Here is a 23,127-nt window from a genome sequence, read left to right as displayed (position 1 = left end):
ACATTCCGTCTGTTGGACTAGTGTAGCTTAATCCATGCTTACACCCATTTTCAAATGATGACGGTTGTGGGTGTTTTCAAGCCTTCCTATCCCAGCTGTCTTCGGGCAGTAGGCGGGGGTCACCCCCAACTCTTTGCCAGGTGATTGCAGCATGAACAAGCATCCCTACTTCTAATCACACCTTGGGACAATTTAGAGTGTTCAATTAACTTGCCGTGCATGGGTTTGGAATGCGGAAGCCGGATTACCCGGAGAAAGCCGCACATGCACAGGAAAACAAGAAACTTCACACTGGAAGGTCAGAGCTGGAATCGAACGATGCACATCTGCACAGTTAAAGGACATCACTTTTTTGTTTCCTAATTGACGTCAGAAAAACGTTATATAGCATCTAAAATACCCAAAACACGCAGTATGATATTTTTAGTCAAATGCAAAACACCAATAAGAATGACTTAAAGTGTCCAAAAACGACTTCATATTGAACCCGGAAGTGGCCAGTTTCAGAAGGTCCCGCCCCCTTGTTCCTGGTGTAACGCCAAGACGTCTTGCCTTGCTCGAGAATCAAAACAATGGTGTCAGATTCGGAAGAGATGCTTTCTTGTTACTAATCCAGTTATGAATATGATTCAAATAGTTCTGATGAGGAAAGCATACATGTTTGCAATCGATTAAATAATTTATTCCGGTCATTTTGATGACATGTGAAATGTGGTGACAAACTCTTTCGTACTCACAGTACCCAAAAAAGGCAGAAGAGGGCAACAAAGCTCCGTGGAAATTGTCTCCTGGGACGTTTTGTAAGCGAACATCAAATAACCTGTAGAAGTCTTGGCGCAACACACAATGATTCACCATCGCGTTATTTATGTGTTTTCCTTCTAATTTCGCCATCAACACGGATCAACATGATGTTTTCAGACCAAACAAAGTACCGCAAAATGCATTGAGGTGAATCAAGGTATGTCCTCTCTCGGTGAGGGGCATTCCTTCAGTGATGTAGGGTGAGGTCTCGTCACCAACACAAAAACAAGACTTCCGGAATATTCAGCGCGATTCTTAAAACGTAAAATATAGCTATATGCGGTGGAATCTTTGTAAAATACGCTCAGTAGAAGTCATTTGAAACGATTTTACAAATTATGGACACAACTTGTCCAGAGACGTCGGTTGTCCTTTAAGCTGTTATGCTAAGCAGTTGATGACCGTGCTGCTCTGTGTATCTTCACCCATTACCAAAAAAAATTTGGAGGTCTGAACAAAGAAAAACCTTATAGATATTCTTAAGAACTAATGATGGCCTGTTTTGTCTTCACGGGCAGCTATAAAAACAGTAATCTGCTGGGTTAAAAAAAAAATCAATAAAGATGAATTTCCTTATGTTGACTTTATCTCCACAGGTAACAGCGACTGACCCAGACAAAGATGCAGACCAGGGGGCAATACGATATTCCATCCATGGCCAAGGGGCAGAGTCCCACTTTATGATCAACGACATTACGGGCGAGATGTATGCCCAGCGCACTATGGACCGAGAAAAGCGTGCTGTTTGGCGCTTTGTCGTCATGGCAACAGATGAGGAAGGCGAGGGATTAACTGCTTTTACCGACGTTATTATCAATGTGTGGGACATCAATGACAATGCACCCACATTCTCATGCCTGCCAGATAATTGCCTGAGTAGCATCAGTGAAAACTCGCCTCCTGGAACTTTTGTTGTGGAAATGACAGCAGTAGATCTTGATGATGCCGCTGTAGGCCAAAACGCAATCCTCACCTACAAAATTACTGAAAATGTACAGAATGATAACAATGAATACCTATTTACAATGGATTCCACCACTGGTACCATATCAGTGGCATCTGACGGCCTGGATCGGGAGTTATTGGACAGTCACCGGCTAGTCGTCGAGACCTGCGATGGCGGTGGAATGACGAGCACAGCAACTGCCACCATTTTCCTCACAGACGTTAATGACCATGTACCCAAGTTTCAAGAAGAGATGTGCGATGCTCGTGTGCTCGAGAATTCTGATTTGGACACTATCATCCTGGAGTTGGCTGCCATTGACCCTGATGCTGGTTCATACAGCCAGCTGGCCTTTTCTGTGGTAGATGGAGACCCAGAACAACAGTTCTATATGATTAGCCGCGGACCGGACAAGAAGGGTGTTCTGAGATTAAAGAGGAAACTGGACTTTGAGAAACCAGTGGAGCAAAAGTTTAACCTAACCGTCAAAGTAGAAGACTCTGACTTCTCTAGCCTTATCCAGTGTTTGGTTGAAGTTGAGGATGAGAATGATAATGCTCCTGTTTTTGCACAGAGTTCTCATCTCCTGTCCCCTTTGAAGGAAGACGTAACTGTGGGTACCACTATCATTCAAGTAGTGGCGACCGACTCTGACTCTGGTTCAAATGGGGAGATTTTGTACAGTATTCTTCCTCAGTCCGATCCATATGGACAATTTACAGTGAGCCAGTCTGGTATTATTACAGTCGCTAGGCCACTGGACAGAGAGACCATGGCCAATTATAATTTGGTTGTAATAGCGATCGATCAAGGTAAACCAGCTTTGACTGCCAGTGTCATTGTCTTCTTGCCACTGATAGACGTAAATGACAACGGTCCAGAGCTTGAGACAGTCTACAATCCCATGGTGTGGGAAAACAGTCCAGCACCTCAAGTTGTCATGTTCAACACAAACTCCACATTGCTTCAGATTTTGGACAGAGATTCCCCACAGCATGGGCCTCCTTTCCAGATCTCCCTTCCTCCAGTGTATTCAGCTGATTTCCACCTTCAGGATCACGGGAATGGCTCAGCCACACTCACAGCGCTGCGGAGATTTGACAGAGAAAGGCAAAGCAAATTCCTCTTACCACTGATTGTTATTGACAGTGGACATCCACCAATGAGTGCCACAAGTACACTTACGATAATCATTGGTGACCACAATGATAATGCCCATCACCCAGGGGAGAAAGATATCTATGTGTATATACATAGGGGTAAGTTGCTGATTAACTCTCATTTCTTCCTCTTTTGTTTTTCTGACTAAGTGCTTGATGAGGACAAAAATTAGGGTACAGCAAAATATTTTACTCCGATTCATGGTTGTGCATTATGGATTTGTAATTGTGCTGTTGTGTCTTCTTCAAACCCTTGACTCCAAATCCAAAGAACCTCAGAATATCCTATTACAATTCGGAGTCATCATGAATATGTTTGTCTTTTTTTAATGGATCTGCTGGCATAGTGTGGTTAAGAAAGCCATTTAATATTTTATTGACATGCAAAACTGCCTTAAAGTACTGGTAATGGTGGAAAACAGGAGCACTGTGACTCATCCAGTCTGCCATTGTTTACACAGCTACAGTCAGACACTCTGGCACTGCAGGCTGATAATAACATAATCCATACTCAGATAGACTGTCTTCCTGAAGCCCACTCTCAGACGTGGAGCGCTGGGAGCCTATTCATCCTAGCAGTGGGCTCCACAGTTATGATCATAAGTAGACAAGAATGCAAGATAAGGAGATAAGTTTTGGCATCAGCAGAATACATCCCGAAAGACTGTGTGTGTGTGTGTGTGTGTGTGTGTGTGTGTGTGTGTGTGCGTGTGCGTGCGTGTGCGTGTGCGTGTGTGTGTGTGTGTGTGTGTGTGTGTGTGTGTGTGTGTGTGTGTGTGTGTGTGTGTGTGTGTGAGTGTGTGTGTGTGTGCGTGTGTATGCGTATATGTGTGCATGCCTGCCTGTCTGTGTTTACCTTAACCAGGAACGACGGAAAATGTAATACTAGGGAAGGTATATACGCTCGATCCTGATGACTGGGACAACAAGATGTATAATCTCGAGACAAGTGCAGTCAAGTAAGTGCTTCATATCATATGTGAAGATGAACTACCACTGTTGTTAAATATTGGATTGGTTTCTGCTTCTTTTTCTCTTACAAGTGATAATAATTTATACCCGAAGAATTTTACATGAAACCTAAGTAGTAATTGATTGTCCGTTCTGTACAAACCCAATTCAAAGGACTTAAATAACAAACTAAATACATGTTCAAATATTTATACACACCCATATCCACAGTGCAGAGGTACTGTTTTCAATTCCAGCTCCACGTGGGTTTTCTTCGGGTCCTCCGGTGTCCTTCCACATTCCAAAAACATGCATGGCATGCTGATTAAACACTCCAAATTGTCCATAGGTGTGAATGTGAGCAGGGATGCTTGTTCGTTTTTGTGTGCCCCTCAATTGGCAGTCGGTTCAAGCTGGAGCCTACCCCACCTGAAGACTGCCATGACCCTAGTGCGGATAAAGCGGTTCAGGAAATGAATAAATGACATGAATTAATGAATGAATGAATGAATGACATATTTTATTCAGTTTTTGTTTTGACCAAAGTGCCCTAACTTCATTAGAATTGGGTTTGTACATGAAGCATCTACAGGCTAGTGCATCAGTACACATTAAATCAATACGTCAGCGAACTGACAAAGCCTCTTGGATAGGAGGCGAAACTTCCGACACCTTCAAAAAAAAGTACATTGACATTTACATTGACAACCAAGCACAGTGAAATTGACGAGAAACTCAGCCTGACAGAAATACATTTTCTTGTCACTGTCACTTTTGAAAAGGAGAAACATTTCCATATTTCAATATTATTGTGACATGTCACATTGGCAATTGATTCGCTGAGTGTTATGCCACTTCACTCCTGTCAAGTGAGCAAATCGACGTAACATTCAGCCACTTCCTGTTTTTCATGTAATGTTGTGCTGGGCAAATGACCACAAATGTACAAACCGTCATCTGTATGTCCCAGCATTGAACATATGCCTTCCTTGCTATACACATCGAGTAAAAAAAAAATTCAATGGGGGGAAGTCCATGGGAATAATATCAAACTTTTTTTAAATTCTCAGGTTGAAATGGTCACAATTGTTCAAAAGGAAAAGTTGGTCACCTCTAAGAGTGCCTTGCCCAAAATGCACCGTGCAATCCGGTGATCTGCTAAGGGCTTTATTCCATATGAAGGCGGCATCGGACAGCTTAATTGGTCCACTGTGTTTGGTGATTGCATAACTCAATGTAACAAGGCTATGGATGAATCTATCAACGGCTTAAAACTTGTAAATAAAATTAAAAAATGAACCGTGTCACATTAAAACCCCAGGGTACAAAGAGTGGGTGTAAAGTTTTTGATGTTTCTCTTTATTTGTCGAATGGTAGTTGTCAGATCTCCCAGGGAAGTGACACGCACATGTATCGCAGAGCTTGATCGTGGCGTGGGGTCGAGCAAGTCGTGCTGTGAAATTCCGTCCGACGATGTGCAGGTCTCTGCGAGTTGCCTGTCTGTCTGGGTCCGAATCATTCTGATCTTCTGTCCCGCGACAGCTGCGCTTTTATACCATTTTCAAGCGTGGAAAATGTGTCAGGCTGAGACACACATCAAAGAAATCAAAGGGCTTGAAAGACATCAAAGCCGCGGTGAAAACCTCTGAATCCCATACTGGATCGGTTGAGGCCCGGGTTAACAACGGCCGCCATTGGTACTGTTGACCTTCAGGGTGCCAGTGGAAAATGGACTACTGTTGGTCGAAGAAGGAAAGGAGGGAGGTGTTTTCGGAGGAAAAGAGAGAAATGGAACGCCAATAGTATAGAACTAAGAGTAGGAACTTTGAATGTAGGAACAATGACAGGTAAAGGTAGAGAGCTGGTTGACATGATGCAGAGAAGGAAGGTAGACATACTGTGTGTCCAGGAGACCAGTTGGAAAGGGAGCAAGGCTACAAGCTTAGGGTCAGGGTTTAAGTTGTTCTACCATGGTGAAGACAGAAAGAGAAATGGAGTTGTTAGGAATGTCTTAGAAGTAAAAAGAGTATCAGGTAGAATGATGAGTCTGAAGCTAGAAATTGAAGGCATGATGTTCAATGTTGTTTGTGGGTATGCCCCACAAGTAGGATGTGAGCTGGCGGAGAAGGAGAAATTTTGGTTGGACTTTGATGTCATATGGAACATCCCGAGAAGTGAGAGGGTTGTAATTAGTGGAGACTTCAATGGACATGTTGGCGCAGGAAACAAAGATGATGAGGAGGTGATGGGCAGGTTTGGACTCCAGATGAGGAACGCTGAAGGACAGATGGTGGTTGATTTTGCTAAGAGAATGGAAATGGCTATTGTGAATACTTTCTTTCAGAAGAGACAGGAACATAGGGTGACCTATAAGAGTGGAGGCCGAAGTACACAGGTAGACTACATGTTGTGTCAACAGCGCCAGCTAAAGGAAATCAGTGACTGAAAAGTAGTAGTTGGTGAGAGTGTAGCCAGACAGCATAGGTCGGTGGTGTGTAGGATGACGCTGGCAGTGAGGAAGATGAAGAAACCAAAGGCAGAAATGTGGACAAAATGGTGAAAGTTGAAAAAGGAAGGGTTTTGCATAACATTTAGGAAGGAGGTAAGACAAGCACTGGGTGGGAGAAAGGAAGATAAGGAGACTTAGAAGGTGGTGGAATGGGTAGGTGCAGGAGTGTATACAGCAGGAGTGTATACAGCGAAAAAGATTAGCAAAGCAGAAGTGGGACACTGAGAGGACGGACGAGAGTAGACAGCAGTACTAGGAGATGCAGCGCACAGTTAAAGTCGCGGTGGCAAAGGCCAAACAAGAGGCCTATGATGACTTGTATGCTCGGCTGGACAGCAAGGAAGGCGAGACTTATCTTTAGGACAAAGGACAAAGATGGTAAGGACCTGCAGCAGGTTCGGGTGATTAAGGATAGACATGGCAATGTATTAACAGGTGCCAGTAGTGTGATGGCAAGAAGGAAAGAGTACTTTGAAAAATTGATGAATGAGAAAAATGAGAAGGAACAAAGAGTAGAAGACGTGACTGTTGTGGACCAAGACGTAGCAAACATTAGCAAGTATGAAGTGAGGAGGGCGCTGAAGAGGATGAAGGGGGGAAAGGCACTCTGGCCTGATGATTTACCAATCGAGGTATAGAAGTGTCTTGGGGAGGTGGCGGTGGTGTTCTTGACTGGGTTATTCAACAAGATCTTAGATGGTGAACAGATGCCTGAAGAATGGAGACGAAGTGCACTTGTGCCCATTTTTAAGAACAAAGGAGATGTGCAGAGTTGTACTAACTACAGAGGAATAACGTTGATGAGCCATACAATGAAACTCTGGGAAAGAGTAGTTGAAGCTAGACTAAGAGCAGATGTGAACATTTGTGAGCAGCAGTATGGCTTCATGCCAAAAAAGAGTACGACAGATGCAGTGTTTGCTTTAAGAATGCTGATAGCGAAGTACTGAGAAGGTCAGAAGGAATTGCATTGTGTCTTTGTAGATCTGGAGAAAGCGTACGACAGGGTGCCCAGAGAAGAGCTGTGGTATTGCATGAGGAAGTCTGGAGTGACAGAAAAGTATGTCAGAGCGGTGCAAGACATGTATCATGACTGTAAGACAGTTGTGCGGTGTGCTGTCGGTGTGACTGAGGAATTCAAGGTGGAGGTGGGACTCCACCAGGGGTCAGCTCTGAGCCCCTTCTTATTTGCTATAGTGATGGACAGGCTGACAGACGATGTTAGACAAGAATCACAAGAATCTCCTTGGACCTGTCACGGTTTGCGAGGTGGTGATGGCGGGTGCGGATCCCAAAAAGCAGGCAGGAGGGAGCAGGAGGTTGTTTGAAAAATTGTATTAAAATAAAGGTCAAAATATAAAACATCAAAATCATCTGAACGGAAAAAATACAAAGTATCAAAAGAAGACCAAAAGTATAAAAGTCCGCCAAGGTTAAACAAACACATGCACAGCATACACAATGCATGCAACAAACAAACAGCAAACAATGAACCGACACCAGATGGTGCCGACAAAGCCCCCCGTTGGTCGCCAACCAGATCATGACAGGACCATGTTGTTTGCAGAAGACATTGTGATCTGTAGCGAGAACGGGGAGCAGGTGGCGGAGAAACTAGAGATATGTAGATATGCCCTGGAAAGGAGAGGAATGAAGATCAGTCGCAGCAAGACGGAATATATGTGTGAATGAGAGGGATCGAAGTGCAAGAGTGATGCTACAGGGGGAAGAGATAAAGAAGGTGGAGGATTTTAAGTATTTGGGGTCAACTGTCCAGAGCAATGGAGAGTGTGGAAAAGAGGTGAAGAAGCGTGTCCAGGCAGGCTGGGGCGGCTAGAGAAAAATGTCAGGTGTGATGTGTGATAGAAGGGTTTCAACTGCCAGGCAGGAGACCGAGAGGAAGACCAAAGAAGAGGTTTATGGATGTGGTCAAGGAGGACATGAAGGTAGCTGGTGTGAGAGAAGAGGATGCACAAAACCGGGTTAGATGGAGGACATTGAATCGCTGTGGCGAAGAGCCGAAAGGAAAGCCGAAAGGAAAAGAAGACTATATATATATATATATATCAGAATCAGAATCAGAATCAGAATCATCTTTATTGCCAAGTATGTAGAACACACAAGGAATTTGTTTCCGGTAGAACACGCTGCACTAGTATCGTTGTCAAAAAAACTGCTAAGTGGCACTATACAGTTCCATTTTGGCTACTGTTGAAAGAGTTCAAAGAGTTATATATATATATATATATATATATATATATATATATATATATATATATATATATATATATATATATATATATATATATATATATATATATATATATATATATATATATATATATATATATATATATATATATATATATATATATATATAAAACTACGGATGACGCCAATTGAATAGATTTCATCCTTGTAACCACTAATAAAGAAAACAAAACTAGGTCGAGTGGCGGCTGGTTAAATTTTCATCGAGCCAGATATTGGATACACAATCCATCCATTCATCCATTTTCTGACCGGCCTATCTGACAGGGATCGAGGGCTTTCTGTATCCTATCTCAGCTGTCATCGGTCACGAGATGGGGGTCGTACATATATTTTGTATATCTTGTCATTTATTTGTTTCATTATTGTCACTCTTTCAACATTAAAGAACAAAGTAATGTTTCATTTTCCTCTTTAACCCAAATTTTGTTCTCTCAATCAACAGATATTTCAGTGTGAACCAAAGCTCTGGACTGCTGACTATTCAACCAAACACACCACTGGGGAGTTACTGGATGAGTGTTGGGGTGTCTGATGGCGTGTGGCCCGATGTCAAATCTGAAGTTAGAGTTCATGTGAGAGATCTGGAGGAGAAGGCAGTTCTATCATCTGCCTCACTACGTTTGACCGGTATATTTATGTCCTGTTGCTACAAGTAAAAAAAATAAAATTATATATATATATATATATATATATATATAACCATTAAAATGAGAATAATCCGTTCCCAGGTCTCCATAAAATATAATTTTCAACTAAATAAGCCTTAAAACTACACACAGCATACCTTATTCTATGTATAATAAATGTGCTATTGTATTGTAATGAAAGAAATACACTGCACTGTATAATAAAGTCACTTTATTTACATTTGTGATGGTCGTTGATGGCTCTTAATTGACACCTGTTGCTTTCGACTTGTAAGATCTTACGAAACTGAGGCATCACATTATCATTCATCATGTTGATGATTCTCATAGCCTTTTCTGGATGGAACTGTTCAATAAAAGCCTGCACATCAACTCCTGAATAGCCTGCTTCTGCTTGCCCTCTTGAAGGCAAATCAAATCCTGTGTTGAGGACCTAGTGAGCTAGTTTTGGTTTTATTGAATACCAAAAGTATTTCGACACAATGCGTCACTTTGCTCTGTTTAAAACCAGAGTGAAAGTCTATAGTAATGACATGCGCGTCATCCGATCCGTGTACCGGGAACTAGCTAACATTAGTTGTACCACCTTGTGGTCTAATCAATTTGTCTCCAATTAAGTGTGTTTGTCAAGGGTCCGTCATGTCCTTCATCTACTCAAAGACAGAGATGAAGGGTTCCTGGTAAACGACATCAAGATTAACAACCAGAACCTTTTTGACGTTGTCGCAACAGAAAGTGAGGGTCTCGGCTTGCACATTGATGCAAAGAAAACCACATGTATAGTCATTTCCAAAAATAAGGCGCCAAAATGAAATCCCAAACCTGTATTTTCAACAAGTTGAGTGTTTCAGCTACCTATATTCCTTGGTGACATCGGATGCTCTGTGCAAACCACAAATTCGTTGGCACATCGGAAAGACAATATACGCGTATCTTTGCATGAAAAACATTCTCATCAATCGAATGCTATCCATCAACTTAAAAGTTTTTTTCTAGAAGATATTTGTTTGATCTTCTAGAGCAGTGAGTCATGAATGGTCATGCGGTGGATATTTCAAATCTCATCTCTAGACAAGGTCACAAATGAATACATGTTGAGAGCGGTAGACACCCGTGTGCTTCTGTGGATAATTAAACATATGAAATTCAGCTTCCTGGTTCACGTGATACGAAAGAAAGGTCTGAAAGAACTGAGAAATGGGGAAAGAAATTGCGTGAAGGCCAACAGATAACCTTCCTCCAAAATTTCATCCTTGGAGATGTGCAAACTCACTGGGGAAAAGTGAATAACAAGTTTGAATGCCACGTCACCGTTGGTCCAACTTTGAATTGGCAATGGCACTCAGAGACGAGAGGTTTTCAAAGTGTCCAACTTCTGTGAGCTCACCAGATCTTTATCGATGTGGGTAATAATTTATTTTTCCTCCTCAAATCAAAGCATTCTACCTCATTTGTTAGCAATTTTAACATATTTAAGTGGATCAATAGTAGGAGATGATGGACTTCCTCTTGCGCCCATAGAATTGAAGACTATGTAGGCTCTGACCTACTCTGTGATTGTCATTGTTGAGTCGTACTTTCACATCCCATGAACCTTTCCTCTCATTGTCTCCCATAGGCATAACCTCAAGAGATTTTGTTGACTCTCATGTCGAGAGGAAAAGTCGGCTGGAGACACTCTGGGACTTTCTGTCTGAGATCCTGTCCGTCAGAACAGGCAGCATTAATATTTTCAGCATTGCCGACAGGGGGGAGAAAACCCTGGACATCCATTTCTATGTGCTGTCTGAGACAGGTTTCATGCATTCAGAGATGCTCCATGCGGCTCTTGCTGCACATAAGAAGAAGGTATTTATCCTGATTAGAATTACAGATTAAAAGAGTGCTTGAAATTTACACAAAACACTTTGGGGTGAAAGATGAAGAGACAAAACTGCAATATCCTCATTTTATTTCGCGCAAATGTTCCTATTTTTACTGCTTCTTTGTTCTTTAATTCTTCTCTTGTTAGTCTTTGCGTTTCTCTATCCCATTGCATTTTCTCAATGTTGGTACTGTACTGCATTCTTTCATTACCCCGTCAGACACAAAAATACTCCACTGCTTTAGCAAGCCCCTTTTTAAATTTTGAAATAAATTGATGTTTGTAGATTAGAAGATGTTTTATTGTCACCAGCCAAAGTCATGTTATACTTTGCTCTTCTCATTAGAATAGGACTTCACATAATTTTAAACTCTGGATGGTCTACACACTTTGTGTGTTCACTGACAGTTATTTCCTAATAATGTCTCCTACGTCTTTGTTCCTTCCAATTCCTTCTGCAGCTACAGTCACTGCTGTTTGTTAATGTAAGCCAGGTGCAGGTGGATGAATGTGTGCACGCTGACTGCAAAGCATCAGGCGGCTGCACTACGCAATTGACCATCAGCGAGTCGCCGACCCTGTTTGACTCTGGTGCATTGTCCTTAGTCTCAGTAAAGGTGACGACCTCAGCCGTCTGTGGTTGTATCGCCAGAGAAATGACTCATCAAAGCTGCTCCTCCTACTCCAGTAACCCCTGCCTTAACGGGGGAACCTGCATTGATGCCCAAAACGGATACAGGTGAGACCAAAACCAGTGGAGTGTCTCCTCTCTCTTAGTGATCGACAGGATCGACTGAAAAGTCCCGCTGAATGAGGCTAGAATTATGAGCATGACTTCTCAAGACAAAAATCTCTTTCACCTACCTTGACCTGACTTTCTTACAACTGCTCTGCTGTGCCGTTAGTTGAATACAGATAAGCAAGTTTTTCATAAAACGTCTCACCATACAGGATATATCCAAGTATTTTTTTGCTTAGGGTGAACCTTGTATTTTCTTTTATTACTGATGGAATGTTCCTTTGTCCCAAGTTAAAAATAAATATTCACATCATGCACATTAACATAAACCATCACACTTCACAGGACGACTGTAATTATCGGGAATCCTTTAAAATGTGCAGTCTCTATGGGACTCAAAGACCCACTATGCAATACAGTCCAGGCTCACACTAATGCCCAGATTAATATAAATATAGGGCATGGGTATTAATCCAACTTGGGCCCCCACTGTCTGCTCACAACTTCTGAAGATCTAATTTAATTCCAATTACATGAACATGCGGGTTTGTCACAGCCACATTCTTCAAAGCGAGGATACACAGAACCGATTTGTTCTCTTATCTTTTTTTTCTTCTGAAAGTTGGCTGTGTTGTTGTTGCTCTGCTCCCTTGAGCTTAAGTTACTATGTGAGTGAACATCACCCTATACGCGTCAAATACACTCTATGATTCATTCTGTAAAAACTAAAATTGTTATATTTGCCACTGTTGTGTGTGGACATAACAACCAGCTCCAGGCAGCCATTGACTCCATAACGACAGTTGGAGGAAAAAAAAATGTCACTTCACTTGAGTTACTCATGCAGATATAGCTTTCATGAGTCTGGGCAGTGAATGAGTGAGAGCTTCTGCTTGGTCTGAATATCCGTATGCATAACGCTTCACTCTGCATAAGCCATCTATATAGGTGAGCATAGATCAGTATTCCTGACATGCGTCGCCCCTCTGCAGAATAAACAGTGATGTTGCCCTAACAGTCTCAATGCACACAGCTTTCCTCGGGCGTTGCATGGAAATAGATGAGCATGACATTATCAGCACAGCCACCTTGTCTCACTTAACGTCAGAGCAGGAGACGAACAGATCAACCAGTCAATCTGCTCCATCAAAGTGACAAAATAAGATATTTTTGTTGAGGTTTTATGGTTTTATGTATCTTAACCAATGAAGTAATTTCACAATGAACTTTGACTGCGAAGAAGCAAAAACAAACCGCTACTACAGGGGTGCCGAATTGTCGAGATACGAATGTGACAACAATGTCTCACTTGCCAAAGAAAAGCCATGCTCAAATTGGTGTGAAGACTTCTAAACAGAAGGTTTCCTTTTGTGGTATCTTGATTATTTTTCAGTTTTGTCATTCTCCATGGTGCTACAGGTGTCGATGTCCTCCTCAGCATGACGGGCCGGACTGCCAGCAGACAAGACGTAGTTTCCTTGGCAACGGCTACGCCTGGTTTCCTTCCATAAAGCCATGTTTTGATAGCCATCTATCTCTGGACTTTATGACAGAAGAAGATGACGGACTGCTGCTGTATGCCGGCCCATTGGCCACGGTTATGCCTGGAGATGCTGAAGACTTCATGGCCATAGGTAACGGTGTGTCTGGGTAATTACATGTGTGCCACAGGGCCTCCGGAAAATTATTGCTTCAACTCTTGACGAGTTGACTCTAATTACTGGACGGTAATTTAGGTTCAGCAGATGCAAGTGTTTATCCATCCATCCATTATCTGAACTGCTTTATCCTCATGAGATTTGCATGTGTGCCGGAGGCTACTCTAGCTGACTTTGGGCAGTTGGCAGGTTAGACCCTGAACCAGTTGCCAGCCACGATGACATATGAATAACTTGTCACATTCCGAATTTAGAGTGTTACAACTCTTAACTCAATCCATTCCACAACCCCACCCCATACACAGAAAGGCACAGACTGTTTATTGTTGTGCAAACACATTGTTATTTTTTTAAAACCTCAACAGTCATAATGCCCTCCCATTCATAAAACATGTTTTGACTGTTGTTCGGAATCAATTATTTCTTTTATACATGATTATCTCAGTTGAATTTGACCAGATCGAGACATTTCAAGTGACTTTAATAGAAGTGTGATTCTAAACTCCCAAAACGTCACCCTGTTTACAATACTACTAACCTATTTTCGCACAATGCACCGTGGTTACAAGTTGCTTTTTTCAGTGTTACCCCACATGTCATTAATTCAGGAATGATAGTAAACATGCAAAATACTCAATGTGTTGTCATTTGCAGTCAATATTGTGTTTTGCTTTCCTTAGAACATTGATGCACTTTACCAGTTTTAATTACACATTATTATTGTGCAGTTATTCGATTTAAAATCACATCCCAAAAAGTATTTTTCTGGACTCATTGAAATATTGACATTGTCAATCAAATATGGAGCTTGTTGTGCTCTTTTAATTTCCAAGTTGAGTGAATGTAGTTCTTTATTCAAATTCAGTGATAATTTATTCCCACATTGCCACTATTTTTTAACATTTGTTTTTTTTTTCGTTCTGTTCCATCAATGTTACTGTTATTGTCAATAACTTGCTTTTCAATTAAATTGTCTAATATTGCAATGTGACGTTCCCCCCCATCCATACTTTTGACAAATAACTAAGTAATTATTAATTGTGTATCCAACGTTTGCTTTATTTGCTGTTCATTTGTGAAATTTGAAAAATGCTTCATTGTGACTTCCTTTTGTTAAATGGTTTGGAAATGTTTTCTCAAATTTTACTGGTCATTAGTCACACCAGCTGCCGCCTTAATAGGTTTCAAGTTTGAACTACCCAAAACAATGCATTACAAATGTAGTGTGTGGGATTCCATGAATTAGAAAGGAAAATAGAATACACGGTGTACAGTAATGTCAGTTTCAAAAAGTATGATTCTTCTTAGTTTTTGAAATAATGAAGTGATTTATCACATGTTGTATTCAGATGGCAGTTGTAGGAACTGTTCCCACTCAGTAACGATGTGGGTACGGCTGTGAATGGTTGTTTGTCTCTCTCTGTGCCTTGCGACTGACTGGTGACCATCTCAGCATGTAGTCTGACCGAAGTCAGTGGGATAAACTCCAGCACCAAGATAAACACTGTTGAAAATGGATGGATGGATTTGGATGAATCTAGTTTCAATAGTATTTGCTGAATGTGTCACTAATACTACAGAGGTGCCATTTGGTTTGTTGGGGCAATTCGCCATACAGGTTTTCCATTGGTGTTACTCTCCCAGTTATTTTTCAAATTGAATGCCTGTTTTTACATTGAGGATAATGTTCTCTTTGTCTCATGACAATTCTTCCTGCATGTGTGAGCAATACATACAGCATTGAGCATTTATTCCTTGACGCTACTTTTCTTCTTGACCTTGCCCCCGTGTGGTAAAAAACAAACTGTAGTTGCCTTAGTATTCATTTTTATTCATGCATAATAATGTTTATTTACTGAACTGTCTTTCGAACAGAACTGATTGGTGGATCTCCCAGTCTGAAAATAAACCATGGTTCTGGTACACTTGTTCTCCAGTTATTAAACAATGCTGGCCTGGCTGACAGACGCTGGCATCGCCTTGATGTGAGGAGTAACAGTAAAGTAAGACCATTATATTTCTGCTCTGCACATATGGATATGACGGGACAATAAAGTTCAAACTTTTGATCAGATATTTTGTTCAGTTCCGTACTCAACTCTCAATTCGCAACTCAATGGTATATTTATAGAGCACATTCAAACAGCCAGCGCTGCATATGAAATGCTGTACATGGAACAACTATTATATACACAACAATAAAGCAATAAATCAGTAACAAAGAGCGTAGAAAGCACCCAACAGTAAAACTAAGATCAGGCCAGTCATTCTGAGGCAAATGTCACAGAATACAAATGAGTTTTGAGATAAACCATTATAATCCACATAATTTCACAGTGATTTGAACATGATTTGTGAAGATATTGAAGGCTTAGAGAACTGAGAGGAAATAAAAATGCAAATACCTGTACTGTAGTATTAATTGCTCGGTGTCGACACACAGTCTGGCTCTAAAATTGTAACACAAACAACTATAATGCACGCTATGCTGTAGTTGTTGGGCTGTCCTACATTGCTTGCGTGTGCTGTAATGCATCAACTCATCTATCCCTAAAATATCCAAGACTGTATATTGGTAATGCACTTGCATGTTGGAAAGGAGAGCCACCGTCAAGATGAAATACCCAAAGAACCGTAAAACAGTGAAGCACTCACTCATGAAGAGGCTCTTAGGCACAGACAACGCCCTAAAAGTCACACTTTTCAGATCTTTATGCAACCAACTTCTGTTCATCTTACGAAAGTTCGTGAACACACCAGACAATTTATTTCCATTGCATTTTTTCCAAGTATGTGTTGTTGTAATCCGCATAAATTACTTTAGAGTGTATGGGGCGGGTAAAACATACAACAGATTGTGTGTCCCTGTAACATGGGTGTCCCCATTTTCAGGAAGTGCGCTTTACTCTGGATCGATGTTCCACTGCAATTGTCATGGAGACAGAAGGAGTCGACTCTTGGGCGATGACAGAGGACCGCTCCTCCTGTGAAATTCGAGGGATAACACCCAAACGGGACAAGTACGTTCTATCAGAAACAGCATCAAGGACAACACAACATGCAAGATAAACAGATGATTCACCCTGTTGAAAAGATAAGTACGAGAGCATAGTTTAAGTATGTGGAAGAAGACCAGTAAAGACACATTCTTGGACACCTTTCCAGGCATGTGCTTGAGTCAATGTTTTTGTTTATTTGTTTGTTTGTTTGTTTGTTTGTTTGTTTGTTTGTTTGTTTGTTTGTTTGTTTGTTTGTTTGTTTGTTTGTTTGTTCATGGTCACAGTGGAAGAACTGTTCCGAATGACACAAACCCACACTCCTTTATAGAAATAAATACATAGCAATAGCAATAAACAACACTTACCTGAACATCTATTCACCACTTATATGTGTTGTACTCCATCTTGCGTTTTATGGTGACTCGAGTTTAGCATCATGTCTGGGCCACAGGATTAAGAGAAATCCATCAAGGCCTCAAAAATGTAAACGCTTTTGAAGTAACAAGCAATTTTCTTGAAATATACATTTAAACATATGAAACACGTGCCCATGGCTATAAGTCATCCTAAACAATCACCCTTCTATCCATTTTCTCCGCTTATCTACACGAGGACAGAGTTCCCCTTAAAATGTAAATAATTTCAAATATCTAACCATAGTTGTCCCTCTGGTGTGCTCATTTTAAATCCTACCCAACTTGGTCATGCCTAGAGACAACATCAGCTTATTTTCTGTAGCTCCAGCTCGGCTCCAGATCGGCGTCTGTCTCTTCAGTTCCATTGTCTTGAATCCATACATCATGACTATTCTCACCACTGCCTTACAAGCCTTCTCTTTCATCCAAGCTCAAATTCGTCCTTCCCCCATTCCCATTTGCTTGTATCCATTTTTTTCAACAATTTACCACACTAAATATTGTACTGGTTGGTTGACCTGAAGTCCTCTCTATTCGTAGACACCCGGTTGCAAAGTAAAAACTGCCACATCATGACTTCCGTGTTGGTGCAAGGCTCATTTAGCTTGTTAGGAAATTTACCATAGCAGATGGCTCTGAGCCATGCCGGGTGTTCCAGTATACAGAGGGTGATTATGATTTCACACATACCCAGGGAACCTGACAATTTGTTGGCTGACATTAGACTAAACTTTACACCCGCTGGAACCATGGCCAACCTTTGGCGTAGGGAGAATCCTGCAATTTTGGTGAATTTAATTGAGGTGCAAGGAGACAGTATTTTGTCAGATTTATTTGTAAATATTACAAGAGCGTGCATCAAACCGCCTATCACACAGGTGTCAAATCTGGCCCGCCACATCATGTCATTCGGCCCACACACAGGTGTCAAAGTCAAGGCCCGGGGGCCAAATCTGGCCCGCCACATCATTTTAATCAGCCGACAAAAGCAAATTAAACTTGTAAAATTCCATGATGGTTGCTAAATTCGGAACCAAATTTTTAAATTCTCCCATGAAAACCACAACAGTATTTTTTACTTCAAATTTGATTCATTAATTTACTGTGGGCCCTGTGTGTAATATGTGGAGGGGATTAAACATTCTAGAGGCTTCCCCAATTTCATAACAGCCACAGAGAGGAAACTGTAACTACAACGTGGTCCGCGGCAAAAAAATGGGTTTGACAGCCTTGCTCTATCACATTGAGCTTCTGGCTCATTGTTCTCTGCGCTACCTTTGTCTTCTGAATATTCCTCACCCCAACTGTGTTATCTCACCATCCTATGCTGTCTAGTCCCACTATCCTCTGCCACTATCTTCCAGTCAGGAGCTACTTCGGATTACATCATCACCACAAGATACCATCTACAGTACATGTTGGGTTTCAACTACGCTTTATAGGTTAACCAATATTCCAGCCTATTCAGGAACAAAGCATTTGCCGCAGCCTTTTCCATCCAGAATTCCTCTTTTTTTTAGTTCACATGTGGGGCGTCACTATCAATATTAAAGATAACAGCCTCGAGTTCAAATTTTAGCCTTATACATTGTTCTGACACACTCTTCACCTCCACGACATTCAAACCTGAATCAAGATTTCTCGTTATCATTTCCCCGTGTCAACCAAGTCCTTATCTTTTCCTGTCACAGTCCCATCATTCAAAATTCTTCCCTACTGTCTGGTCCAGCTCTGTGCTTTCTTCTTGATGTTCTGCCTGTGAACCCACTTTCCACCTTTGCGTTTGTCTTGGATCCAAAGCAACTTAATTCCCCACCTGTGATGTGACCTGTAGTTCAATGGCACTGATGACAGTTCCCCTTCACCGTGATTGATTCAGAATCAGAATCATCTTTATGGGCCAAGTTTGTAGAACACACAAGGAATTCGTCTCCGGTAGAACATGCTGCTCTAATATCATCATAAAAAAACATGACAAATAAGTATGGGAGTTAAGTGGTACCTCTCAGGAACAACATTGCAGTGTACAAAGCAGAGCTAAAGTGATCAGTGGTAGAATGAAATATGATAACAGTCAATGCAGAAAATCAGTGAATCATTTTAAAGTGATCAGTCGCTGTATTTGAAGTACAACAAGTGTGCAATTCAATCCGATTATTTGGATGAATGCTCAAAATTGTTTGAGCGGATACCCGTCCTGACACAGCCCTGATGCATTTACCCGGGCTTGTACAATTTGTGTAGCCTGCGTGAAAAAAATGTTTACAAAGTCACTGCAAACTAATCCTTCACCCAGTTTTCATTTCATTCCAGGCAGTGGACAAACACATTTTCTCTGTAGGGAAAGTTACTGTGAAGAAACAAATTCAAAATGTGGCGTTTCTGTTTTATGGAATCTCTCTAGGCTTATTCTAAATGCAGCAATAGAACCATCATATTTTAATACGAACAACTTGATTTATGCAGATTCTAGGACATTCAACTGTGCACACTTATTCTGCAGGTCCCCGCTTTATTCTCATTGCTGTTGTTCGTTCTTTAGAGTGTATATGAAATGTAAGGAATATAGCATGGACGTTTTATTATAATGAATGCAACAAAGGTCTGTTTTCGTTTTCCTTCTCCAGTTCTATAATACGCCATGGTTTGTGCTGGTGTTGTGAGCTATTTTCAAAATGAAACGGAACAGGAGCAAAAATGTGACCTTTGTTGTCGAGAATCAATCGAAGTGATCACGAGCTCACCGGGTAAAGAATGGAAGCATACATTTGAGTGTTGACAGCTCTTGTGGTTTTTACTCTCCGCAATGCCTTTTCAAATTACGTTCTGTTTTCTTCTTGTTTCATCAATACTTTCATTTTATTTATGTGCCAGGTATCTGGATGTAAGTCACGTGTTACAACTCGGAGGCGTCAACATGAATATGACTGAATATGAGTATCCACAGCTACAACACAAACACTATGTTGGATGCATTAGAAACGTCCGTTTGGACAGCAAGGTAAATGTAGTGGTACCATTACTTATTTCTCATTCCCAAAAATAATGGCGGTACAGTACCCATACACTGTTTTTTCTCACTTTTATCATTGTTTGAGGAGAGAATATTAAAATAAGTTCAAGGTTGTGCTGCTGAAGAGAATATTGACAACTTACAATTTTGTCTTTGAAGTTATAGCTATGCATCTAAAGTCGAAAATAAACATTGTTATTTTCATGTACTATATTATTACTTATATATTATTTATTTATAGTGCAACGGCACTATTTCCCAAAGTGAGGTGGGATAAGAGATGCATTGGATGGATATATCTTTTTTATGACAGAAATGTGCAATGCCTGCAGTTCTTCAATATTTGAAACACTACCTTTTTCTTTTCCTTTTCGATTTTCCCTTCAAGGGGTCGCCACAGCAAATCAGTGCCCTCAATCTTTAGGTTTGATCCGCATGTTTGTTTTGGCCAAGCTACCTACCTGGTCTTTAAAAATATGATTGAATGACATATAAATCATCAAAGGAATTTAAATGTTTTTAGTCAAAAATAAACACTATGTTACGCCAAGTGCATATTAGAAGAACAAACTTACATATTCAAAAGATTATCAGTCACCACAAGGGCCATTCAGCCGGCCAAAGTCGAGTTACAATAGTCACATGCCATAAAAGTGACTTCAAGAGATCTGCTTTTCTCAGTGTGTTTAATAAAACATGTCTAAAAGCTAAGATTTAAAGTTACCTTCAAAATTGCTTTGAAATCAACAGTTATTTGACTCTGAAATCAGTAGTGCAGACTGGCTTTTGGGTCAATCAAGAATGGGACCGCAAATGTTGACTCAGCGCATTGCCCCTGGAACACTTTTTTATTGTCCAACTATGCATTTCAAAACTCATCATATGAAATACTAAGGATGGCAAATCAATTTAATCATTGGTTAATTAAATTCTGATTAGACATTGGAATGTCCTCCACACACAGCTTGGTTTCTAGTACCGGTTCTTCCTAGAGTTGTTGGACTTCTCCAATGGATTTGTGCACGTTGAGGCGCTGGAGCATGCTTTTGCCTCCACTTTGTCCTCTGTACAATAGGGTTCACCCCAGTGGACAAGTGGGTGGGGGGTAGAACTTGTCCTGACTGATGTTTGTGGCAATGCCCCGAACAGTCGTTGATTATTTTTAAACTATAAATGTACCATTTGAAGCACAGCGTGGTTGTATTTAAGTTCGCATTACACTAAAGTTATTTTGAAAAGCTGATTTGAGAGTGTCCTTAATTGCTAAAGCATGCATCTCACAGCAATTGTGCACAAGGCAAATGTTTTTTTTTTTTTTTTTGACAAGGTTCGTTCAAGGTTGAGAGATGTTTGCCAGATACGTGTAAACAGTTTTTCTGGTCGCCATCAAAATTTCAACATGAACATTTTTAATGTAAAAAATGTCTGTGGCCAATAAAACTAGTCTGGCAAAGGTCTTTGCAATGTGCGATGTTTCGCAATTTTGAACAAACCCTGATGACAAACCAGCATTCTGGACATTTGCAAACGCTCACAAGAGCTCGATGCTCAACGTGATTGGATTTTGGATTCGATTTGCCTTTATTAGTCTTGCAGTGGAGAAATTTACATTTCACAGCAGCAAAGTGATGAAAGGAATGAAAGTAGAAAAACAAAATACGTGAGCTGCTCGAAAGGCAGCCACTCTCGCTGCGCCATCTTGAAGTCAAAAGAACAAAAAAGACTAAATAACAAATAATATGACAGCACAAAGACAATATGACAACACAAAGACATAGAGAGTCATTCATTCTTAAGCACAGGTGATGCCACCTGAAATAAAATTACATCTACTGTATCTTAGTCCTGTAATTTAAGCAGATGGAAAAGGTACAGTACATAAATTGTCAATCGTAGAAACAAGGTTATGCTCGAATTAGAGCAATTACGTTTCCTGAGTGCACACATATGTTGGATTGCCACAGGAACATAAAAAATGTAGTGCTTTATTATTCATTGCAAATACATATTATTTGATTTTATCCACATCTAATTACCCAATTACTCAAATATTTAGAACTGCAACAATATTTCACATTTTTTATATTATTATACACCTTTTTTTCTGCTGCCCCCTTCTGCTCAGCTTTATGACCTGGGTTCTCCAGCTGAAACAGTAAACAGCGTGCCAGGGTGCTCTTTCATGGATGACCACTGCACCAATACAGAAGAACAACACCAACCTGCCTCCTGCGGCAAGACAGGTCGCTGTAATGTTGAGTGGGGTCCTGTCAGCTGCCAGTGTGTATCAGGCTTTACTGGGCCACAGTGTGATCAGCGTAAGCATTTTGAATCATGTCTGGGAAGTTTCTCAGAGCAAAGAATTTTAGAAATAGCACTCTCCTCCTCAAGTTTCAAGATTTCCCCCTTTCCTGTCCTGCGCAAAATCGGCTGCGTCGAACATAGTGATATGCTCACGTACGTCCCAGTTGACAGCTAAAATAATTGAACATGCTTTGTGTGTTCCTGATGGACAAGCGGCTCCAGAGTTCTCCTTTGATGGACGCAGCCAGGTCCAGTTCCAGCTGTTATGGTCCCTGCCTGCAAGACAGATAAGAGTCGAGGCTGGGATTCGAACACGTTCTGCATTTGGCGTTATCTTCAGCTTGCTCTCTCAGGAACAAAATGAATACCTCCGTTTAGAGGTGAGTTCTGGTTTCTTCACGATGACAGCTCTGATTGTTTTGTCTGTGTCCCATTAAAATGGTCATTGGATCCCTAATAGTGATTGCTTGTCAGGTTGAGAGTGGGTAATATTGGGGTTGGTGACATATTGTTGGCGACTGAGAGTACTGTTGATTCACATGGGCATTTTCCCGCAAATTCTTAGAGTAGGCCTGCAAATGGTGGCTTCTAAATTTCAAAAATAAATTCCTCTCTTTGACTTCCAAGAGAAAGCATGTGCACTGTAATTGGACGACAGAGTGCACTTTATTGAAAGTCATATTTCTAGCAGTGTACTTGAAGGTTTTGACACTGCTCACTTCAAGTTTACATTGCCTGACAGTGTGCCAAAACTTCCTTGGAGTGAGTTGTCAACCTAGAATGGCTCCAAGGAGTTGATGACGAACACCATCCAGGGGTGGCAAAGGGGAAATACTGCCATGT

The 23,127-nt window shown here is 41.0% G+C and overlaps 1 protein-coding gene across 4 annotated transcripts in view; it reads left to right on the top strand.

The window, feature by feature from the left end:
- Positions 1–23,127, top strand: part of LOC148898164 (neural-cadherin-like) — a 178,172-nt gene that overhangs the window by 120,002 nt on the left and 35,043 nt on the right. For all 4 annotated transcript variants that reach the window (XM_088997196.1, XM_088997193.1, XM_088997194.1 and 1 more), the window contains 11 exons: positions 1,401–3,009; positions 3,776–3,869; positions 9,087–9,271; positions 10,910–11,139; positions 11,617–11,894; positions 13,314–13,528; positions 15,428–15,555; positions 16,445–16,572; positions 19,842–19,968; positions 22,106–22,298; positions 22,498–22,664. In XM_088997196.1, coding sequence (XP_088853322.1) covers positions 1,401–3,009; positions 3,776–3,869; positions 9,087–9,271; positions 10,910–11,139; positions 11,617–11,894; positions 13,314–13,528; positions 15,428–15,555; positions 16,445–16,572; positions 19,842–19,968; positions 22,106–22,298; positions 22,498–22,664 — 3,354 coding nt within the window. The remainder of the gene's footprint in view (positions 1–1,400; positions 3,010–3,775; positions 3,870–9,086; positions 9,272–10,909; positions 11,140–11,616; positions 11,895–13,313; positions 13,529–15,427; positions 15,556–16,444; positions 16,573–19,841; positions 19,969–22,105; positions 22,299–22,497; positions 22,665–23,127) is intronic.

Source organism: Hippocampus bargibanti, linkage group LG05 (assembly GCF_051943395.1).
Source record: "Hippocampus bargibanti isolate YZ-2025 linkage group LG05, ASM5194339v1, whole genome shotgun sequence".
Classification (NCBI taxonomy): Eukaryota; Metazoa; Chordata; class Actinopteri; order Syngnathiformes; family Syngnathidae; genus Hippocampus; species Hippocampus bargibanti.
The sequence above is the reverse complement of the archived record's forward strand: the minus strand, read 5'-3'. Positions and strand labels throughout refer to the sequence as shown.